Genomic DNA, 19,784 nt, shown 5'->3' on the forward strand with positions numbered 1-19,784 from the left:
TTTCTAAAGCAACAGTACTTTAGTTTGTGTGTGTGTGTGTGTAGTCACAATCCACTAGTTCCTTTGATCTACAGTGCACATAAACCACAATAAAAAAGCACACACACACACACGCTCACAATCATGTTTACGAGACACTATTTCCTCCAGGAAATGACCAGTTACTTGTGTTAACGGTCATTAAAACTCACACTCATGTAAACAGTTAAGATACCTGCAGAGCACTGAGGCAAGCAACGGTCACATGAGCACACGTCTGTGAGTATCTGGTGTTAGCTGCTCAAGTATGAAAACAACAAGATGTAGTCAGGTTAGAAAACAGGCGTGTCTTTGATTTTGGTCAACAATGAGTCATTTATTTATATTTAATCTAAAATTAAATTAAAAAGAAAAGCTACTGGGAGGAAAAATAAAATACAGAAAAAACATAAATCTAAGAAAGTAAAAGTGAAAACCATAAAATAAGATGAACAACATAAGTAGAAAATAAAATAACAGTTTTTTTAAATTTCTCACTATTGACGTATGTGTATCCTCAAGGATTTACGGTGGTGGCTGTGGTGGTAGAGCAGGTCGTTCACTAATCGTTAGACTGGCGGTTTGATCCCCGTCTACAGTCTACATGTCCAAGTGTCTTTGGGCAAGATGCTGAACCCCACATTGCTCCTGAAGGCTGTGCCATCGACGTGTGTGTGTGTGTGTGAATAAGCAGTTAGATTAGACTGATGGACAGGTGGCACTTCATAAGACAGCCTCTGCCATCAGTGTACTTTCATACAGTATCAAACTATTTCTACTTGGTGAATTAACAACACTCATCAGTAGCTACAATGTCACACGGTGTGTTTTGCACAAACACACCGTGGTTGAAGAACTGATGTATGTGTGTACACTGCCATTAGCATGTCGACTGGATGTGCGAGAGAGAGAGAGAAATAGAGGGAGTACATGATAAAGCAGAGCCAGCGTGATGTTACAACTGTAAGAGCTTTCTCTGGCTTCCTTCCCAACCCAATCACAATGAGTGAGAGAGAGAGAGAGAAAGAGAGAAAGAGAGAGAGAATTGACAATTAAGAGGGAGGGAGAAGCGAGCGGTAGAAAAAAAGAGGGCTGAGGAGATAAAGTCAGGTAGGTGGAGTCCAGGTAGCCATTTCAGTCAATAGTAGAATCCTGCTGAGCTGTCTGTCCAGTATAAAAGCTTTCTCAGCTGACAGCCACTCAGTAAAGTCGAAGAGAACAGCGGTTCTGACCTGACAGAGAGAGGGGGGAGGGAGGGAGGGAGGGAGGGAGAGAGAGAGAGCAAGGTCTCTTTCATTTTATTTATACTTTAAATACCAAGTGCCACTTAAGCCCAGACAACAGTTTTTGCTGACTGTGAGCAATGTTGAAATTGGCTACTTGGCAATACTGAGCGATATCAGTCCTTCATTCTACGAGGAATTATTGGAAAGAATTTTTGTTTTTAGTGGTTTGGTGCCATTTTTGGTGAATGCCAGTTTTTGTTTTTTTCAGAATTATTATTTGTAATGAGTTACAGTTACTACAGGAATATGTTTTTGTCTGTTCAATATCCAGTATGCTCTGTGTGCCTGCATCTTGTTACCCTCCCTGTCTTGGATCAGCTGACTGCCATCAGCCAGAGCTTAATACCTGCTTGCTTCATTAATCCTTAAAGATGATCCTCAATGAGGAGTTGTTTTTTCCCTCCAGTATAGCGATTTGCAATGTTTATATTGTTGACACGTGTCTCATGGTTAATCACACTTTCCTGTGAGAACAGAGCTACGGCAACCCGACGACCACGGCTAACGTCACTGCGGAGTATAGCGTCAGCGTCACGGCAGCATTGTCACACAATGTGCTTATCTGTGTGCATAAGTAAAGTAAAGTTTGAGTTCATCATCGTGTTGGTTCTTTACCCTCGTGGTCATGTTTGCGTCAACATGCTGTTGAAAAGAAAAGAATGAGCTTCTGTCACGTCGATGTGTCGTGAAGCAAGTGGTGGTGGCTAGAAAGTAGCCTGTACCTCATGTCTGTTATTTATTTCACAGTAAAAAACCTGAAAATAAGAAACTCAGACAAGGTCACGTTAACTCTTCTTTTGAGTCAATTTATTCTGTCTCTTTGCTTTTTTCTTTCATTTATCAAAAAAAAACAACCCAGAAAAAGAGGACAAATTTGTTTCAGCAGAAGCGAGGTCATTCAACAAAGTGTCAGTCTCACCTCTCTCCTCCTTTTATATCCCCTCCTCACTGCTTCCTTCCTCCCCCTCCACATCGCATCTCCTCTCGCCTCTTGTTCCCGCTTCGAACAAACAGTTCAAAACGGTCAATTGAGCAGCATTTTCAGGTGGGGGGGGGGTACTGCTACAGGAACATGACGGATAAATTGAGTCAAAGGTTTATCGTCCTCTAAATATCCGCTTCCTTTTCTTCTCCGTAGCTGTGTTCTCTCAGAGCTTTCAACTGAATGTTTTGTTCCGGATGTGGCGGCGCAAAAAACACAGTTGTGGTAAAGTGCAAATTCCTAAAACCAACCATCCAAATAAGTACGCAATTTACTGGTGGGAAGCAAGCAAGGCATGCGAATACAATCTGCTCTGAGAAACAGCAAAGTGGGGAAGGGATTGTTGTTTGAAATAAGCAGGAGCTACACAAGTACACAATGGTGCTACAATAAACCCACACTGGTACAAATATGAAAGAAAAAAAGGTAACTTTTAACCAGCGATTTAGTTTGAAAGGGATTAAAAAATAAATGAAAACAAAATGACGACATTAATTTAAGCGGCCTGACGGTCACTGATCACAGAGGACAGTAACACTAAATTATAGAATTTGTTAATTGATACAAAATTATCACAAAAATTAAAGTAATATGTATTAGTGAGCTTTCTCTTGTGTAGCAGCCACTGGCACCATCACCACCTTTAACCAGCAGTCCTGTCTTAGTTTGTGGGTGACTGAGCTCCGTGATACGTAGAGAGTTATGAGTTAAAGTGTAACTCTACTTGATGGCATTGAACAAATTGTTTCATCCTCATCTCAATTGAGAATTATTGAGGCTCTACTGGAAGTTATGAACAAGCACTAATGTATTTACATCCATCATCTTTATTATGGACTCCCATATGGAGAGGGACACAGGGAACAGTATATCAGTATATAACAGTATACGTGACTTCAACAGGCTGAATACTCCGTAGTAAATAGCACTAATGCTGAACATGTGCATGCTGGTGATGTCGGCGTTATGCTTTCAACCAAAGAGGAAAAGGAAAGACAGCAATGTAGCAGAATAAGCAAAGTGTAAAACATAACTTGGTTGGTACCTCACAGCGAGGTACCGATCACAACCGCAACACCACTGCTCAGAATGATTTAACGATGTGTCCGGAGGTCAGAGGATGAATACTCTTGTTTCCCTTTGAGTGTCAAACTAGTTTTATGCCAATTAGGCACATTTCCATCGCCTGGTTCGGCGTGAACAGACGGAGAAGCAGAAGTAGGGGTTGCAAGCCTGAAATAAAAACAAGCCCCCTAACCCGTAGAAAAGAGAAACCTGGAGAGAGGTCTTCAGGATATTTGTTTCAATTTTTACAAGTTTTAATTCTGCTTTCACGTCAGCTAGTATTGGCCGTGCCTCATGCTGTCCGGAGACGGAGATAAACTAACGCAGCGGAAACAGCTGATCAGCGTGTGTCAGAACTTATTGGACGAAGGCGAATCCGCATCTAATTTAGTATATCGACACTCAAACCACCTCAAGTGAGCGTAACAAACTTTTTGCACCATTGAGGAAGTTTTGTTGAATTTTGACAGCTTTTCTAATGCAATACTTCGAAATGCGCATAAAAAATATGTTAATGGTAACATGGCTAGTGTGAAGAAATCATCTCCATCCTCTGCCTTTCCAAATTCCTCCCCTGTCCTGCCTCCAGATCGCCTCCTCAGCCCCCCCCGTTGTCCCTTACGCTCCTCACTGTCAGGCCTCTCCATCTTGCTCATTATTTCCATCACTCTCGCTCTCCATCTCTTCCTCCTAATGGCCTTCTCTCTCACTGTCGCTCTATCTATCCGTCTCTCCATTTCTGTCCGTCTCATTTTGTGACATTATCAACACATGGCTGGACAGCCAATCGGTGACTGTTTGGGATGTCTGGGCGGCATAATAACATTGCTTCAACATAATCAGTGTGAAGCAGGTCTGAACTAGATGAAATGAGGGTTTTGTGTTATCTAGATGAGGAATGTTGAGAACAAATTGGCTCTAGTTTTTAAGTAAGACGTCCAGACATCTTTTGAGCCATGAATCACTGCTCACTGGGATGGGAAACAGCTCACACGTACACAAAGTACTTTATTCACTGCTGGATTCAGCTAAGAGTTAAATAGAGCTTTACCCAAATGCTTTTTAACAAAGCCCGAATCCTTTGTTCTGATTCAATTATTGAATCTACAGGAGTTTAGCTTTCTATGTTAGTAAGTAATAGAAGTACCTGAAAATAAATATAAAAATCCCGATACAATCACTCCCTGCTTGCTGAGGGTCGAGGTGGATATGGCATCATTTTTATCCATGAAAGCCCTTCAAATCAGGTTTTTCCACTTTTCTAACCAAATTCGAGGCAAAATCTTTCATTTTAGGAGTCTATCCATGAGGAGTCAGTACCGCATTATTTATATGCTTACTTTTTCATTAACGCAAGGTTTGACAAATGTTAAAGACATATAAAACCAACATCTCAAGGTTATCTCAAAGTGAATTATCGCTTCTTCGTCATCCTCTCTGGTGGCATTTCACGTGACTTCAAACTGACACAAAGGGCTTGATGCTGGATTGAGAGGCTTTGAACGCGCTGTAACCCCGACTGGCCTCCCTGTCGAACACATCTCAGACTGGTCCGGCACACACACACACACACACACACACGTGGGAACACACACTCACTCACAACACAAACACTGCTTCACTCTCTGACCCCTGAGGTGTGGAGAGTGCCCCCCTGTCGTGCCCTCCTTAGCGGATTAGACCAACCATGCATGTCCACCCAGAAAATTGTCACGTCCAATCCTCTCCGCATCCAAAACCCCTTTTTTTCTGTCTGTCTGTGTGTATCTGTCCCCAGGGAGTCTGCTGGATTGAGAGGAAATGTTGCTTATCAGGGAGCGAGACAGAGAGTGTGTGTCTGTGTGTGTGTGGAGTGCATTTTTGGTGCTTTTCCATCTGATCTTCCACTTTAGGTGAGGACATGTTTTAGCAACACTGTTCCTTTTAATTAAAGGATTCTTTGCTAGTGTTTCTCTCAATGTAAGCATCCGTCTACACATAAATCCATAACAGAATTTATTTGATATATCTATTTCAATTTGGAAATGTTTTTGCAGCATCTTTTGTTTTCTGGCTTCTTTTGGTGGTCCTGAAAGGTGGATTAATGTTGCAAAATGGCAACTCAGAAGAAGCAATTAGTCTGCTTACACAAGCAGTCTTATTTTGTTTTGCTGCTAGGTTCAAGGCACAGTGGATGCAAAGAGCACAGCTCACAAGCGCTATGCCAGAGTGTTCATCTGTGCTGTGGATAAACTGAGGGGGAAAATGGTACACACTTATTTATGAAATGAAGAGGTCTCAATGCCGGTTGGTAGAACTAGTACTACTCAAGGTAGTCCAGTTCCGGCTGTTCTCACTGTTACACCGTTCACATATAACCAACGCAATCAATTCATATAGTAGTATAAAGATTGACAACTTCTATGTAAAGCTACAAATCTGTCAACCCACCGATTGAGAAACACTGCATACCCCTCCTGACCTCTGACCTTTAGAGCTACAGAGTGGGCATGTGCAGCGGCGCTCTTCCTCCCTTGTGGCATTTAAGAGGAAGCTGTATTCTTGTAATGAATCGAAAGGGAAAAAGTGCAGTTTGCCATTTATATCTGGATTCAGCTCACAGCCCGAGGAGAGAGAGGCAGAGGGAGCGGGCTGACATGTTTGCGTTATTTCTAAGAAAAAAGAAAATCCCTTCCAGCTTTGAGAGTGAGAGGAGATTTTCCGGCACAAAGTGGTATCTTTATCCTGATAATCAGAGAGATCCAGCAGGAGATATGGTGTGCCTTGTCCCTTCTCTTCCCTCCAATTTCTTCTCCGCTCCGCATAAAAGCCGTGCTTCACGTCTCATAACAGTGTGTTGTCACCTACAGCTGGTAAAGAAGTAAACAAAAAGGCCCTGCACAGCGGACGTTCTGTTGTCTCCGTGACAGCCTCCTGCAGGCTGTCCTCCAGCATTATCCCGACAACTCCACACTTTCACATTTTATAATGTATGAACACGGCGACACACAGAGTGGTTTAGATAAAGAAAAGAGACGAGGGGAGAGGAAACGGGAAAAGAAGACGAGTGATGAGAGGAGAGGAAAAAAGAGGATGTAAATGGGAAACAGGAGAGGAGAGGAGCATAGAGAACAGGCAACACAGAGAGGAGAAAAGAGGACATGAACGGAGAAGAGGAAATGGTCAGGGGGAAGGAGAGGAAACAAGGAGGTGAAACAAAGTGAGAGGAAAAAAAGGAGACAAAATTAGGACATGAAAGGAGAAGTAAGGAAATTAGCTAAGATGAACAAGCAGATCACAATAGATCCCAAGGAGGAGAGAAAACTAGGGGAGGAGAAGAGAGGTAAGGAGGAGGAAAATTAGGAGACTAAAGGAGAGGAGATGAGGTGAGATAGGAGGCCAAAACACAGGAAGAGATTAGACAAGAAAATGTGATTAGGGGAGGAGACAAGGAAATGAACGACACCTTCTCATTCCAACAAGTGACATTCTGATGCTGTCCAACACACTTGGCAGCCCAGCGCACGGTTGCAGTTAACAGGTGGTTAACATTAGTCAAGTAACACTTTGTCATGGTTGGACTTAAAATAACTACATAAACTAAGTAAACCATGTAGCAAGAGTACGGAAAACCTGTCACAAACATCACCAATGTAACTTAGACATGAACACCGGTCTCCTGGTTGAAAGTCCTGTGTTTGTTTGACCCATTCACCTCCACTCCCCTCGCCTTGTGTGGCTTTTCTTTACTTTATACCACGTTATCACAGTCCCGGAGCATTTTCTCTGAGCGTCTAATAATGACGCGGGTGGGTTTACATAATGCTGGGTGCGTCGCAGACAGAGGCTAAAGGGTTCCTCGTGCGTCGGTATCACACTCAAAGGGGCGTGACATAGCATCAGCATTTGACAACCTTGGAAGAAGAGAAGACAGGCGGGCAGGAGAACACAGTCGAAAGGGAAGAAAAAATGAAAAATGTGTAGCTGCAGAGATGAGAGGAGGAGAACAGAGGGAGGGGAGAACAAAACAGGAGTTTACGGGGGTGGACAGGAGAAGGAGAGATGGCGAGGGAGAGAGAAGATGTCAGGGCTGAAATGAAGAGAAGACATGAGGAATGATATTATTTTAAACACACACACACACACACACACACACACACACGCACACACTCTCTGGCTTTAAGCTGCACCACTGGGAGTCGGTGGCTCAGAGTTGCACTCTCTGTCAGTGGGAACGGAGTCGGCTGCTCGTCAAGCGGATCGCTTAGCGGTGTTTGAAGGCTCCCAGAGTGGGATCCAGATCCAGTGTCATGTTGAATCAGCCTTTTGCTCCCGGAGCCGGGATGCACCATTACAGCAAATTATTTACAATTTCCATCTATCGGAGTGTTAATCTGTCTATAGATTCTGCTGCCTCACACATTTTCTCACGCACACACACATCGCCTGCCTTCCTGCCATCCTCTAACTGCTGCTCTTCATCTCTTTTACACCTCTCTTCTTCTCATTACTTCTGTACGTTGTTTTTCTCCGCAGTCCGTCTGTATTTCTTGCCTTTATTGTTTTTCTGCCTTTGTACTTTTTGTCATACAAAGTAGGAGGACTCATCGGTTACAAAATATTGTTTCCGAGAGCTGGACAATAAACCAATGTATTCAAACACACACATCGCGGAACACAAAGAGGAAGCATCATCATCGTGAATTGGTTTCTCTTCAAAACTTGTGCTGTCGTTGTTGTTGTTTGATAACTGACCTTGCTTCCTATACTGCATACACTTGTCGCATGAGAAGGCAAACATCCAGGCTGTGCTCATACAGTGTATGAGCTATGCGTATGTAAACTAATCAGAATGAATGAATTAATTTCGTAGATAACCCTCAATATTAATTCATATGTAATCCACATAAACATGAACCAAGAAGTATGAACACTACAAAAAACCCAAAGCAGGCGGGCGGGTCAAACTGAAGGTCTTTCAGACCTTTTAAATGCTTAAAAAATATTCACAGACATCTCAGATCTCAGAGTATGAGAAATATCCGTCAATCACACACAAACATGTAGTTCAAGAAAACACATTTAACAATGTCCACGCAGACAATGAATGGGACTGAAATAACTCTTCCCACTTCATTATTTATTCATTTCTACCCTATCCTGTTTTCACCCTCTGTTTCATCCTCTTTTCGTCTTTTATGTCTCTCTCTCCTTCATCACGTCCCTCCACTTGTTTATTTCCCGTCTCTGTCTTTCCCTCTTCTCCTTTCTCCTCCAGTCCTCAGCGTGGGACACCGGGTCACATCCTTGTCTCCACACACCTGCATATTAAGCACATTGCATGAATGTGCGTGTTTGTGTCTGAGTAGAAAGAGAGAGAGGTGAGTTTGTGCGAGCCGGCAGTTGCGTTGAATTTCCATTTTAATCAGCGAGTCGGTGAGCGAACAATCCTATTACCGCAAGGGAGGACAGAAGGGCCACTTCACAACCTCTCTCTGTCTCTCCCCCGTTCTCCCTCCATCCCTCTCTCTCTGAGACGACAAATTAATCATCTCTCTAATGCCTCATGAAAGCCAGACTTTTTTTTTTTTGCCTCTTCTTAATTTGGGAGGTGGAGTATATATTTTATCCTCCTTCTCCTCCGCCTCCTTCTCCTCCGCCTCTTCCTCCTCCTCCTCCTCCTGCAGACGCACACACCCACAAAGACACACACTGTTTTCTGTCCTCTCCACTTCTCCTTTCACCATTAGTGTTGGAAAGATGAATGTGTTTTCTGGCTGCCAAGGATGTATAGTTGCTTCCACAGGGGAGGATACACACACACACACACACACAGATATATACCTAACTGCACATTCTTGTACAGTATAAAAGGTATACACACTACACGTCTACACACTTGTGCACATGAACCCACATAACAATGCTCCAAAGGCCATCATCATCATTCCGGAAGCAAAACTACATTTTTCCTCCACTTTCAGTATTGACGGCTTGCAGAGGAGGAGGAGTGGAGGTATCGATCAAGGACAAAAGAGGAGAACAGAGAAACACACTCATCATTAAGAGGGCAGAGGAGAAAAGGCTGTACACCGAGGAAATGGCTTAAATAACAACGAATATGGTTGCCAGGTACCACACTATTGCATTGTTCCACACTCCTGAACCGATTCCTACATTTAGACTCGTCCATTTTCCTAATTCAAACACAAGATGAACTGTACTTCACCTCTATGCTAGTGAGTGTATGTAACACATTGCTAGTTGCCTGCACAGACAGCTTAAGGTCTGTTAAGTCACACATCTTCACCTATTACCGGCAGTGATGCATATACGTCTACCAGAGAAGGTATATGAACACACGAACAAACGCACACACGCACGCACGCACGCACGCGCACACACACACACACACACACACGCACACACACACACACACACACTGCATTCACTGAGTGTTCAGGACTTAATGGGCGCGCCTGCTTGGTCAGCTGAACCTGAAACTGGCACTAAACTATGTTGGACAGAGTGAGAGAGAGAGAGGAGAGAGGAAGACAGAGGGATGGGTGGACTAATAAGGGAGAGGAAAGAAGGGAGATAAGGTGAGAGAAATGAGAAAGAGGTGAGATGTATAAAGCTGGATGGACCACACACACCAAATGAAGCGATGTTCAGATAAAGATAAACGGACAGCGTGGAGTTACTATTATAACATTACATGCTCGAAAATAACTAGTTCATAAGACAAGTATTTAGATGTATATGTGATCTATTTCATTATTTCAATTATAAGTGTTTTGTTCTCAGAATGGCCGCTTTTGAAGGTTGGGTGAAAAGCAGTCCGGCATAGAGAGGGAGGAGACGTAACATCCTGTGTGTAGGGTTGTAAATGTAAAGCCTCAAGACTGACACCCCGCTGTAAAATGTTACCTGTCTGTCGCCTCCCGGTCTCCCCGGTAGGTGAGGAAGGAGAGGGAAATAAAAGTTCAGCTTGTTCGAAAGCCTTGAATCCTTTTACATCTGGCTCTATTCCATAAAAAGGAAAACATCCAGATGTCTTGTGCATTCTTTTATACATATTTCTCCAAAATTCAGACTGACACATTGATTTAGAAAGAGTGCTATAGTAATTAATTATTTGGGCGAATAATATATTACTTGTTTTTTTTACATTGTTCTACTTTTTGTTTTTGCTATTTCTTTCTTAATAGTACATTTTATGATAATTTTGAAGATTTTGGTGGTTTATGATGTAATATTGACTTCTTACGTGTTGTATTTAAGACAACACTTTTGCCCAATTACTTAACTGAACTTACCTGCATTCCTAAAAAAAAATATATGTAAATATTTGTATTGGCCCAAAAATGTATTCCTATATTCTATGTTATTACATTTTCTATGTATTTACTCTATATAGTAGTTTCTTTCCTCAGATGGTTATTGTGATTTATTATATTTATTTGCTTTTCTTAATATATGCTTGTTTAATACTGATCTTGACATTTCTAGTTCTTTTTGTAACCCCATGTGGGAGTATCAGGCAGCTCTGCTCTGATTGGGCCAACTTGAGAGTATATTGACTCTCAATCATGCAGATCACAATCACCTGAGTGATGAATGTGTTTATCTACTTCTTCTTCTTTCTGATAACACCTGACAAAGATCTCTCTCAGATCATAACGCTGCAACATCAAAATTGCTCTGAGCTTTTTATACGGATACTTTATTTGATGTTAGAAAGTCTCCACTTGAACTGAAGTTCTATTTGAACTATGTTTAGCTGGTATGCATGTCATATAAATGCATGTGTTATAAATTATAAAACTGACTTGCTTCAGATCTTTTGTATCGTATGTCTGGAGTATGATTTTCAGTTCCTGCACTCGTACTTCTTTCTCAGAAAAAAAAAAAGCTATAGCTCAGAGCGACGGAGAGGTCGCAGAGGCAGGTGGATAACAAATAAACAAAGGGACAACGAGTCACAGTGAAGGAGATGCTTGAAGACCATCAGTGCGTTTGCTCAGCTGAAGCTGCTGCTGCAGCTGCTTCTCCTCCAGTCACTGAAACAACGTGTGGTCTGGACATTATTCTCTAATCTCCCCGATGATGAAAAAAACAAATCCTTTTTGTTATAGCGCAAACAGAACATGAAGAGGAATGGGTTTGTTTTAGCCTTGTTAGCCTCGACAGGGGTGTGAGTTATTGAGTTAATAACATGCGTTTGTGTGTGCGCGAGTCGGCGGTCCGTTGTGAGACGCACAGCAAGAGCCACAGGTGAACAAAGCCAAAGTCAACCTAAGGAGTGTACGTGCAATTGTCCATGATGAATGCAAATGAGTGTGTGCCTGTGTGTGATTCTACCTTATCTCACTTTTTCTCAGCCTCATGAAAGCTTGTGTGTTATCTGATAAGCCCTGCAGTGGTGTGTGTGTATGAACTGTGGGTAAATCAGTATTTAGTTGTGTATTTTTCTACTTCACATACATTACGCCCAGGTATCATAAATATCCTTTATCTGCTTCTTTCCCCTTCATTCCGCTTCCCTCCGTCCATCCATCCTTCCCCCCCCCCCCACCAACCCTCTTTTCTGAGTCATATTAAATCCCTCCAATTGAAGAATAAACACGCCACATTAAAACACAAGATATTAAACTGATTCATTCTTTGCTTTAAATAGCATTATGAAAACAGGAGACCGCCGTTAATCAGCGGTAAGGTGGGAACTGCTTCTCCGCTGGGCGGAGGCGTGCAGATGCTAGTTGCTGCGGGCTCATCAGCTTTACGACGTAACGGCGGTACTTTAAGGAGGCAGTGGAAACATCGATTTATGCTGATGACTATGCCTCTGTTCTGTAATGCAGCCATGGCGCACTGTAAAGTTCCCATCACGTTGGGGAATGGAAGACGTGGCCCTTAGCTGCAGAAAAAGGGGCCCATGTACTTTGTGATGAAGTGGCTTTTACTGCTATTTAACATATGGAGGGTTGTAGTTAACAAGAAGCAGGAGGCGGTATCATAAGCATGTTACTAAACACATCACAAACACGTGGATCTTTATACTTCACGTGTGCTCCATCTTTAATTTTGACCCAAAGAAGTGATGACTCAGTGGAGAAGACCGTCAGTCGAGGTGAAGCATTGGTTTGATGAAAACAGAGTAACGCCATTAGGAATGAATTCTTGGGGTAAAAGGTGCTTTTTGTTTGGCACATTTCAAATAAATTCACTGCGAGGTTACCTGGGAAGTCTTTCAGTCGATGCACAGCAGGTCAACTGAAATCTCAAAAATACGAAATGTGTCGACAGGCAAGCAAACAATTCAACATAAACAAAGAAGAAAGTTATAATTTCCCAGGAAACGCCATGAAAAGTATTAGGAAACTATTCTGAAATGAACCTATGAATAAAGGTGTATCCTAAAAGAATACACTGAGAATGGCTTGTAAATTATAAATAGATTAAATCATCCCCACACACACACACTTAATTTCTGCCTCTAATCAAATACAATTCAGGTGAATATATAATTACATTATGAAACAAAATCAAACAATAGATGGCCAATATGATACCAACACTACTACAAATCTTTTCTTATATATATTTGGCTAAACCGGCTTTTTTAAGTAGTATGAAACCAGCATAACAGCGAGCAACTATCGCAACAAAAAAAAAGAGAACAAGTTCCTTGAATTTAGAAACCGTAAAAAAAACTTGCCGTGAGTTCAGCGTTTGAGTCGTCAGTGAAGGCCAACACATTTACTTCCAGCTGTGACACATGCAGTTTGTGTAAATGGAGCCATCCCAGACACCTCGCCATGTTAAAACTTTCTCCAGTTACAAAAGATTGTCACGTTTGGTTTTTTTGCCTTTTATTTGAAGAATGTGATGGTAAGTCTTTAGAAGTACAAAAAAAAAAACATCTTTCCAGCTGTGACAGACAGTCAGTATCATTATAAAAGATTAACCGCGCCCTGAAAGCTCGCCACAGGAGAGTTTTCTTCAAATAGAGATGATAGAAGAACCTCATTTCAAAAGTACCTATAATTGCAAGTCTTCAGACGACAGAAACCATCTGGAGAGCATCTTTTATGTATCCTTGGGACTCTGAGCATGCCACGCGTCCACATGAATTTATAGTGCTGTGATGGATCCTGAAAGTGTCTGTTCCCACAGAGTAAAAGTCTTTGTGGTGTGAACACAGACGCGGCGAACTGCAGCTTCTGAAAGGAAACTCAAGAGGGAAGCTCAGAGGATGGCGTCTTCCTCTACTCTGCAAGAAGATACAGTATTTACCCATATGGCAACGCAATGTGGTGAGAGAGGACATGAATCATGACTCGGATAGTGGGTGGGCACCGCAGTACAGCATATGTGAGCGTCTATAAACATACATGCTTACATGTCAACCCTCTCTTTACAAATGATGCTTGTATAACAATAATTTGTTCTCCCAATTACGTTCTAGTGGGAAATGTAGTTGGTGCCTAGATTATGTTAACAGATGTTTTTCGTGTGAAGGAAGCATATTTTAGGTGGTCGAGGTGGTCGAGCCGTATGTCGGGCAAACACAACGCAGGACTTTGACACTAAAGACAGACGTATGCATTTGGACTGACAGAAAACTGACAAGCTTCACCTAGTGTTCAAATAGCCCAAATAACAATGATTGAATATATCATTTAATTTATATACATCTTTCTTTCTTTCATTGTCTCTGTACGTTGTTTCTTTAGATGTTAATATGCAAATAGTTTGCACTACTTTGTATTGAATTGTTATGTGTTAGGGACGGAAAGGAGGGAAGTTGCAGAAAAGGCTCCTCACTTTTGCTTTTTATTTGTTGAAAGGAGATAAGCAATGGAAGACAGAATATATGCATTATTTATAAATAAATAACACATTCCACATGCATTAAACACACCACACTGCTTTCCATGCAATTATATCTTCATGCAGACCAAATCACAGTGTGTGTGTGTGTGTAGAAACAACAGGTGTTGTGTTCCTTGCTTCGCGGTCTAAACGTGCCATGAAATAGGGTGATGATGGCTCTATTTGTTTAAACATACTCTGTAGCTCTGCGTAAGCGGGACAACATAACATAGCAGGGCAGCATGGAAATGTTCCCTTTCCCTCATTCATTACACAATTATGCTAAGCTGCATGCTCGACTATGAACCAGATGTTGTGTAATTAACCTCAGTGTGAAGATGGCGTTCCCTATTGTCTCTCACCTTCAAGCATGAAAGGGAAACCAGGCTGAGGCAGAGATAAGGAAAGGTACTCCTGAGGTTTTCGGCGGGCACGTAAACCGAACTGAACCGAGCCGAGTTCAACCTGGTCAAAAACAGAGCTAAAACTAATTAAGCATCGTGTGCAGATAGCCTTCCATACCATTGTCTCTGCAACCTTCAGCACAGACTGTGTGATGAGATGGAACCTCAAACAGGGAGGACCACTAGATGGAGGTGGACTTTGTGTTACCAGGTAAGAGGGTAGGGAGGATTAAAAAAATCATATTATGTTTAGCAGAATATAAAAACATATATACTGAAAGAGAAACATTAACTTGTTATTTGAACACAATAATTAAAAAAGTATATGTGTTGTTTGCTTCTTGAACTATGAAGGTGCATCATCATTTTAAATGCATCACATTATTATTATTATTGAGATGCCCCAAAAAATCTGTTCTCATACCATCCAAATTAAAAATGATATATGATCCGGCTTGATTTACAAAGAGATGTAATTCTATATTTTTTTTAAAGTTCTTTGAAAATCACACTGGTGAAAATGCTAAATATTGTAAAATTCGGAAAAACAAAATTTGGAAATATTCAAGTCTGTGTGCCTCTGGATGAACTCAAATGTTGAATATGGACTGGAGGTCTTTGTTTCCTCTAACAAAGCGACCCATGCACACTTGTTTGTATGTAGTTTGATTAATGAGGGTGATTGTTCTGTCGCCTTTCATTCTGACCGGTTGCCAATCTTCTGCAACATCTGTCACTCAGCTCCACTGTGGCTTCAGGGAGGTAATAGTTCACTTCCCATGATGCATTGCTTCCATCAGGATTATTAATACGTTGAAATGAGTTACATCAAGGCAAGGTCAGACAAATGGAGTGTGTTCCATTTAGCTGTTTCATGGACCTTGTGTAATGAGATTACTATCATCTATCACTAAACAACTTCTAACTGTACAATGTTACAGTAAATCAACTAAACGAGCAACACTTCTTTCCTGTGGAAAAACCCCTGAAATATGACACATTGGTAGTTTCCTAGGCCGTAATGGAAAAGTGTGATCAGTCATAGTGTAGCAACATGTTGCCTGCATATTCATGCAAACTAGCTAACGATACATTAGCCAATCAGGATGAGCCTTTTCAACCAAATGACAACTGCTCTGCGTACGGCAATCACACTCACAACCTAATAAATAGTGAGCAAATCCTCGAGTGGACACAACTTCAACACAATACTCTTAAGATGGCTGGTATGGGAATAGTCTGGTAAACTCTTTATATTTACTGCACCTTTCATACAAGCATGCAGCCCAAAGTACCACTGTCATGTCGCAGCATGTGCTCTGGGGGGGGCAGCTGCCTCTCTTAGGACCCACACTGCCTCCCGAGGGCCCTTCATGGCTGGCGGGTGAGGTGCCCGCATGTTGGAGAATCCAAGAGAGCACCTCTGTTCTCACACAGGACAGCTAAGTGAAAAGTTGGCTGTTGAAACCAGCTGCACTGTCTCCCCTCGGCCTTCCACCTTTGTTGACGTCAGAACTTCTCCTTCGTAATATGGACGTCGCTGAGACGAGCGCTGTTTGTCTGCACCTGCAAAGCTCCTCATTGACGTTAAATTTATTAAACAAAAATTGTTTTCTTGCAGACCTCCCCGCCTGAGGATGCCGCCAACAACCCAAAAAGACACTTGTTGACTGTGACCCACATGCCTTCAATCAATTTACAGATACCGTGGGCTGCACATTACATCTCTAAACAGTTTAACAGCCGCATCTCTGTGAAAAAACAAATCAGTACACACACCAGTAAGCGACTGCGTCGCTGTTCATTCTGTTGATGGTTCAAACGGTTTCCTTGAGTTTAGTAGGAACCTTTGCCTATATAAGAGCTGTTTATCAGGCTACAAACCACCTATCTACAACAGAGTAACTGCATGTTGATTGTTTCTGGCTCATTCCATTCACCAGAGGAGCTCCACTGCAAAACATGATTTGGTCAGTGACACCGGTGATTCAGTACTCTCAGATCAGCCTGAGGATTCTGTGTTTGTCTGTGCATGTGGTTGAACACGATTTGATTCCAAAACACTCGGCTGTAGTGTCTGGTCTGTAACCACTGCAGCCCCCTGTGTTTGTTGGCGACTAATCAGGAAACAATGGTATAGCTGCTGCTATTCTTTCTGAATCGACAAGAGTCCATGTTGACTTGGCTGTGCACTGCATTGTGGGATGGCTCTGGGCCTCCCAAGCAAACCAAATTATGTCGAACTGAATTTATGAACCTCTGCCATTTTGATGAATCACAACAGACTTCTCTCAGTGGTTTTCAGAGTCATTTTCTTTTCAAGGGAAAGCAAAAATAGACCAATTCACATCCATGGTCCGCCCACACAGGTTGTTCAACACATTTGTTTTGTAAAACATATTTTTTGATCAACCTCTGCAGGGTATTTGGATTAAGATAAGTTGCCATAAATGCAACTTTTCTCAAAGCAACTTGTTGCACTAGCAGTCTTGCTAGACTTGACAGAGTCAGAATCCTGTTGTGTACCCAAAAAACGCCCACACACACACACACACACACACACACACACACACACTCACAGCACCAGTCGTGGCAGAGGGTCAGAGGGCAAAAACAACATTTGCTTAATTGCATGGATGTGTATATGAGCACAGTGTGTGTGTGTGTGTTTATCTCAGTGTGCGCCCGTGTTTGTGTCTTTTTTTGCTAACCTGCAGCAGCTCCTCTTGGTCACCGCCCACCTCCAGCGCTACATTTAGCGAAGCAAAGGGACGACTGGCCATCTGCTGCCGCTCTCTCATCAGCTGCTATAGAGTGAGACAAAAAAGAAAGGATTTTTTTATTCAACATGTTACTTTGAGAGAAATATTGGACAGAGTAAACAGTTTTTAAATGAAAAAGACATTATTATTTAGTACAGTTGGACCACAGTGACCTACAGTCAGCTCTACTGCGACCAACTGGAGGTTAAACGGCCTCTTAAATGGTAGTTACTGAACAAAGGGAGAGGGTTGCTCAATTTATCCCTTGCACCCATCTGGATGACAGATTTTGCCCAGCAACCAAATGGTACATGCCGGCTTTTCTAACCAATATCTACATGTAATAAAGGAGGAAAGGAAGGTTTGAAGGACGGATGGAGAAAAGAGAATAGAAGAGCGACGGGGAAGACTGTAAGGAACGGGAAAAAATGTGGGCGCAAAGTAAAAAGAGGGACAGAAAGCAGGACAGCGGAGAAAGACAAGAGAAAAGGATGAAATGAGGCGAATGAGTGATGGGGGGGGGGGGGTGTGGGGCATATATCAAAGAAGAAGGGGTGATAGAAGAGGGGGAAGGTGAAGAGGAGTAGGGGAAAGGCAGGTAGTGGGGGGGGATGGAGGGAGTCAGATGGGAGGAGGGCGGTGCAAACTTCATTAATGAGGAAATGTCAGATGAACAAAGGCAGATGGCGAGGCCTTTATCAGCATGAGGTCCAAACACCCCGACTGAAAACACAAACACAGAATACAGTACATAAAAAAAACAACAGAAAAACATATCGGGAACATACATACTAGATGATACTCCCACACAAAAAGGCACACCGACATTGCTATGAGGAGCGATAACAGCATGCTCACTGTACCTTCATCTACCCTTCCCTCTTCATCAAAAGCCCTGTTCCCCGGCTCTTTCCACTTCACTACAGACATGTCAATGTGCTTTGGTTTCTACATTTAGCTTGGGGGTGGCCACCTGTTTCACGCAAAACAAACTCATTTCTGGCCGATTACGCGCCAAGCTTCTAATCATCAGTATGCTGCTTGTTGTTTGTGTAAAGAATCTGCCTGGTGCAGCCCCCGCCAAACACACATACACACACACACACACACACACACACACACACCTCTGATTGGTTGAACCAGTGCCGAGAAGGCAGTGCAGGAATCTGGGCTGCAGATTGTGACCCTTACAGGAGAGGAAAACTTCGGTTTGTGTATAACCTGAGAGGGTTTTCTGCTAAGATGAAACACATGAAATGAACCTTCGTGCATCTGCGTGGGAAAATCCAGCCAATGCAAAAGTAAGCGTAGGAAGGAAGAGCAAGGAAATAATAATAAAAAAAAAACGATAGACTTCGTCAAGAAGTCGAGGATGCAACTGTAGCACGTGTTACTTTTATATGTTTCTTTTCACTCTCTGCTATCAATTATCCCACTACGGCATCAATGGCATAGGGATACGCTTTAAAATATAAAAAAACATAGAGAAAAAGAAGCATAAAAAGGATGTGAGAGAGATTTAAGAAAATCCCAATGTAAATTAATTGGAACAAAGAAAGAAAAATGCATGAAGAGCCACAACACCAGCAATAGAAACAAAAACAAGGACGCAAAACTGAAACATTTGCATAAGAAAGGAGAGAAAGAGAAGCAAACCTCCCTAAATGTCAATGGCTTCCACACTCTGTTACCTCTACCTAAACTGAAACACCTCCTGTACTTCTGTGTCCTCTCTCCTGTTGCTGATAAAAAAAAAAAAGGCTGCACATTGACATTAACCAGCTGTCAGGTGTTGTGCTAGTGCTCCGCCGGCTGCTCGCTTGCCAGTGTCAGCCTCTTTAAGCATGAGTGAATACCACACCTGTAGCCACATCAGCGCAGTCAGGCGCTCCGGCAGCGGCAAACTGCTCTGCTAGCACGCCGCCGTGCCGGCTAAGGTGATGTCTTCTCTTGTTAGCTGTCACCGCTATGCTAATGCTGCTCGGATGACAGTGTGTGCTCGCGAGCGTCGCTGTTAGCTTCCTGCTGATGTCAGCTTAGATTTGAAAGGGCCGAGGTGAGAAGGTGTGGGGAGAGAGCGAGGGTATCTCTGTACTCTTTGTCAGCTTCAGATGAGATAATGTAGCCCCTTTAAACATCCGTAGATCCTAAGAGATGCGGCACATTTTGCTTTATTGTCTTTAATGGCTGCTAATAGATTTCTGAACTGATTTTAGTGTAAATCCTGAGAACACAATCAACAGTCCCATTTCTGTGCAAAGGGTTCAGCTGAAGCTAACTTCATCTAACTTTAGAATGATTTAACATTTAACAACTTTCACTCTCAAGCGATTTTTCTTTTTAAACTCTTTAGATTGCGAACTGCTTTGACATGTAAAGTAAAAAGCATTTAAGGCAAATGAACAAACAA

At 42.4% G+C, this 19,784-nt stretch overlaps 1 protein-coding gene across 3 annotated transcripts in view; it reads right to left on the reverse strand.

Moving 5' to 3' along the window:
• Positions 1-19,784, reverse strand: part of atrnl1a (attractin-like 1a) — a 199,824-nt gene that overhangs the window by 16,967 nt on the left and 163,073 nt on the right. For 2 of the 3 annotated variants that reach the window (XM_031872756.1, XM_031872738.1), the window contains one exon: positions 17,324-17,419. In XM_031872756.1, the coding sequence (XP_031728616.1) occupies positions 17,324-17,419 (96 nt within the window). The remainder of the gene's footprint in view (positions 1-17,323; positions 17,420-19,784) is intronic. The other variant, XM_031872746.1, reaches the window with a different exon arrangement.

The sequence above is a fragment of the Anarrhichthys ocellatus genome, unplaced genomic scaffold (assembly GCF_004355925.1).
Source record: "Anarrhichthys ocellatus isolate YVR2014 unplaced genomic scaffold, GSC_Weel_1.0 scaffold3, whole genome shotgun sequence".
Lineage (NCBI taxonomy): Eukaryota > Metazoa > Chordata > Actinopteri > Perciformes > Anarhichadidae > Anarrhichthys > Anarrhichthys ocellatus.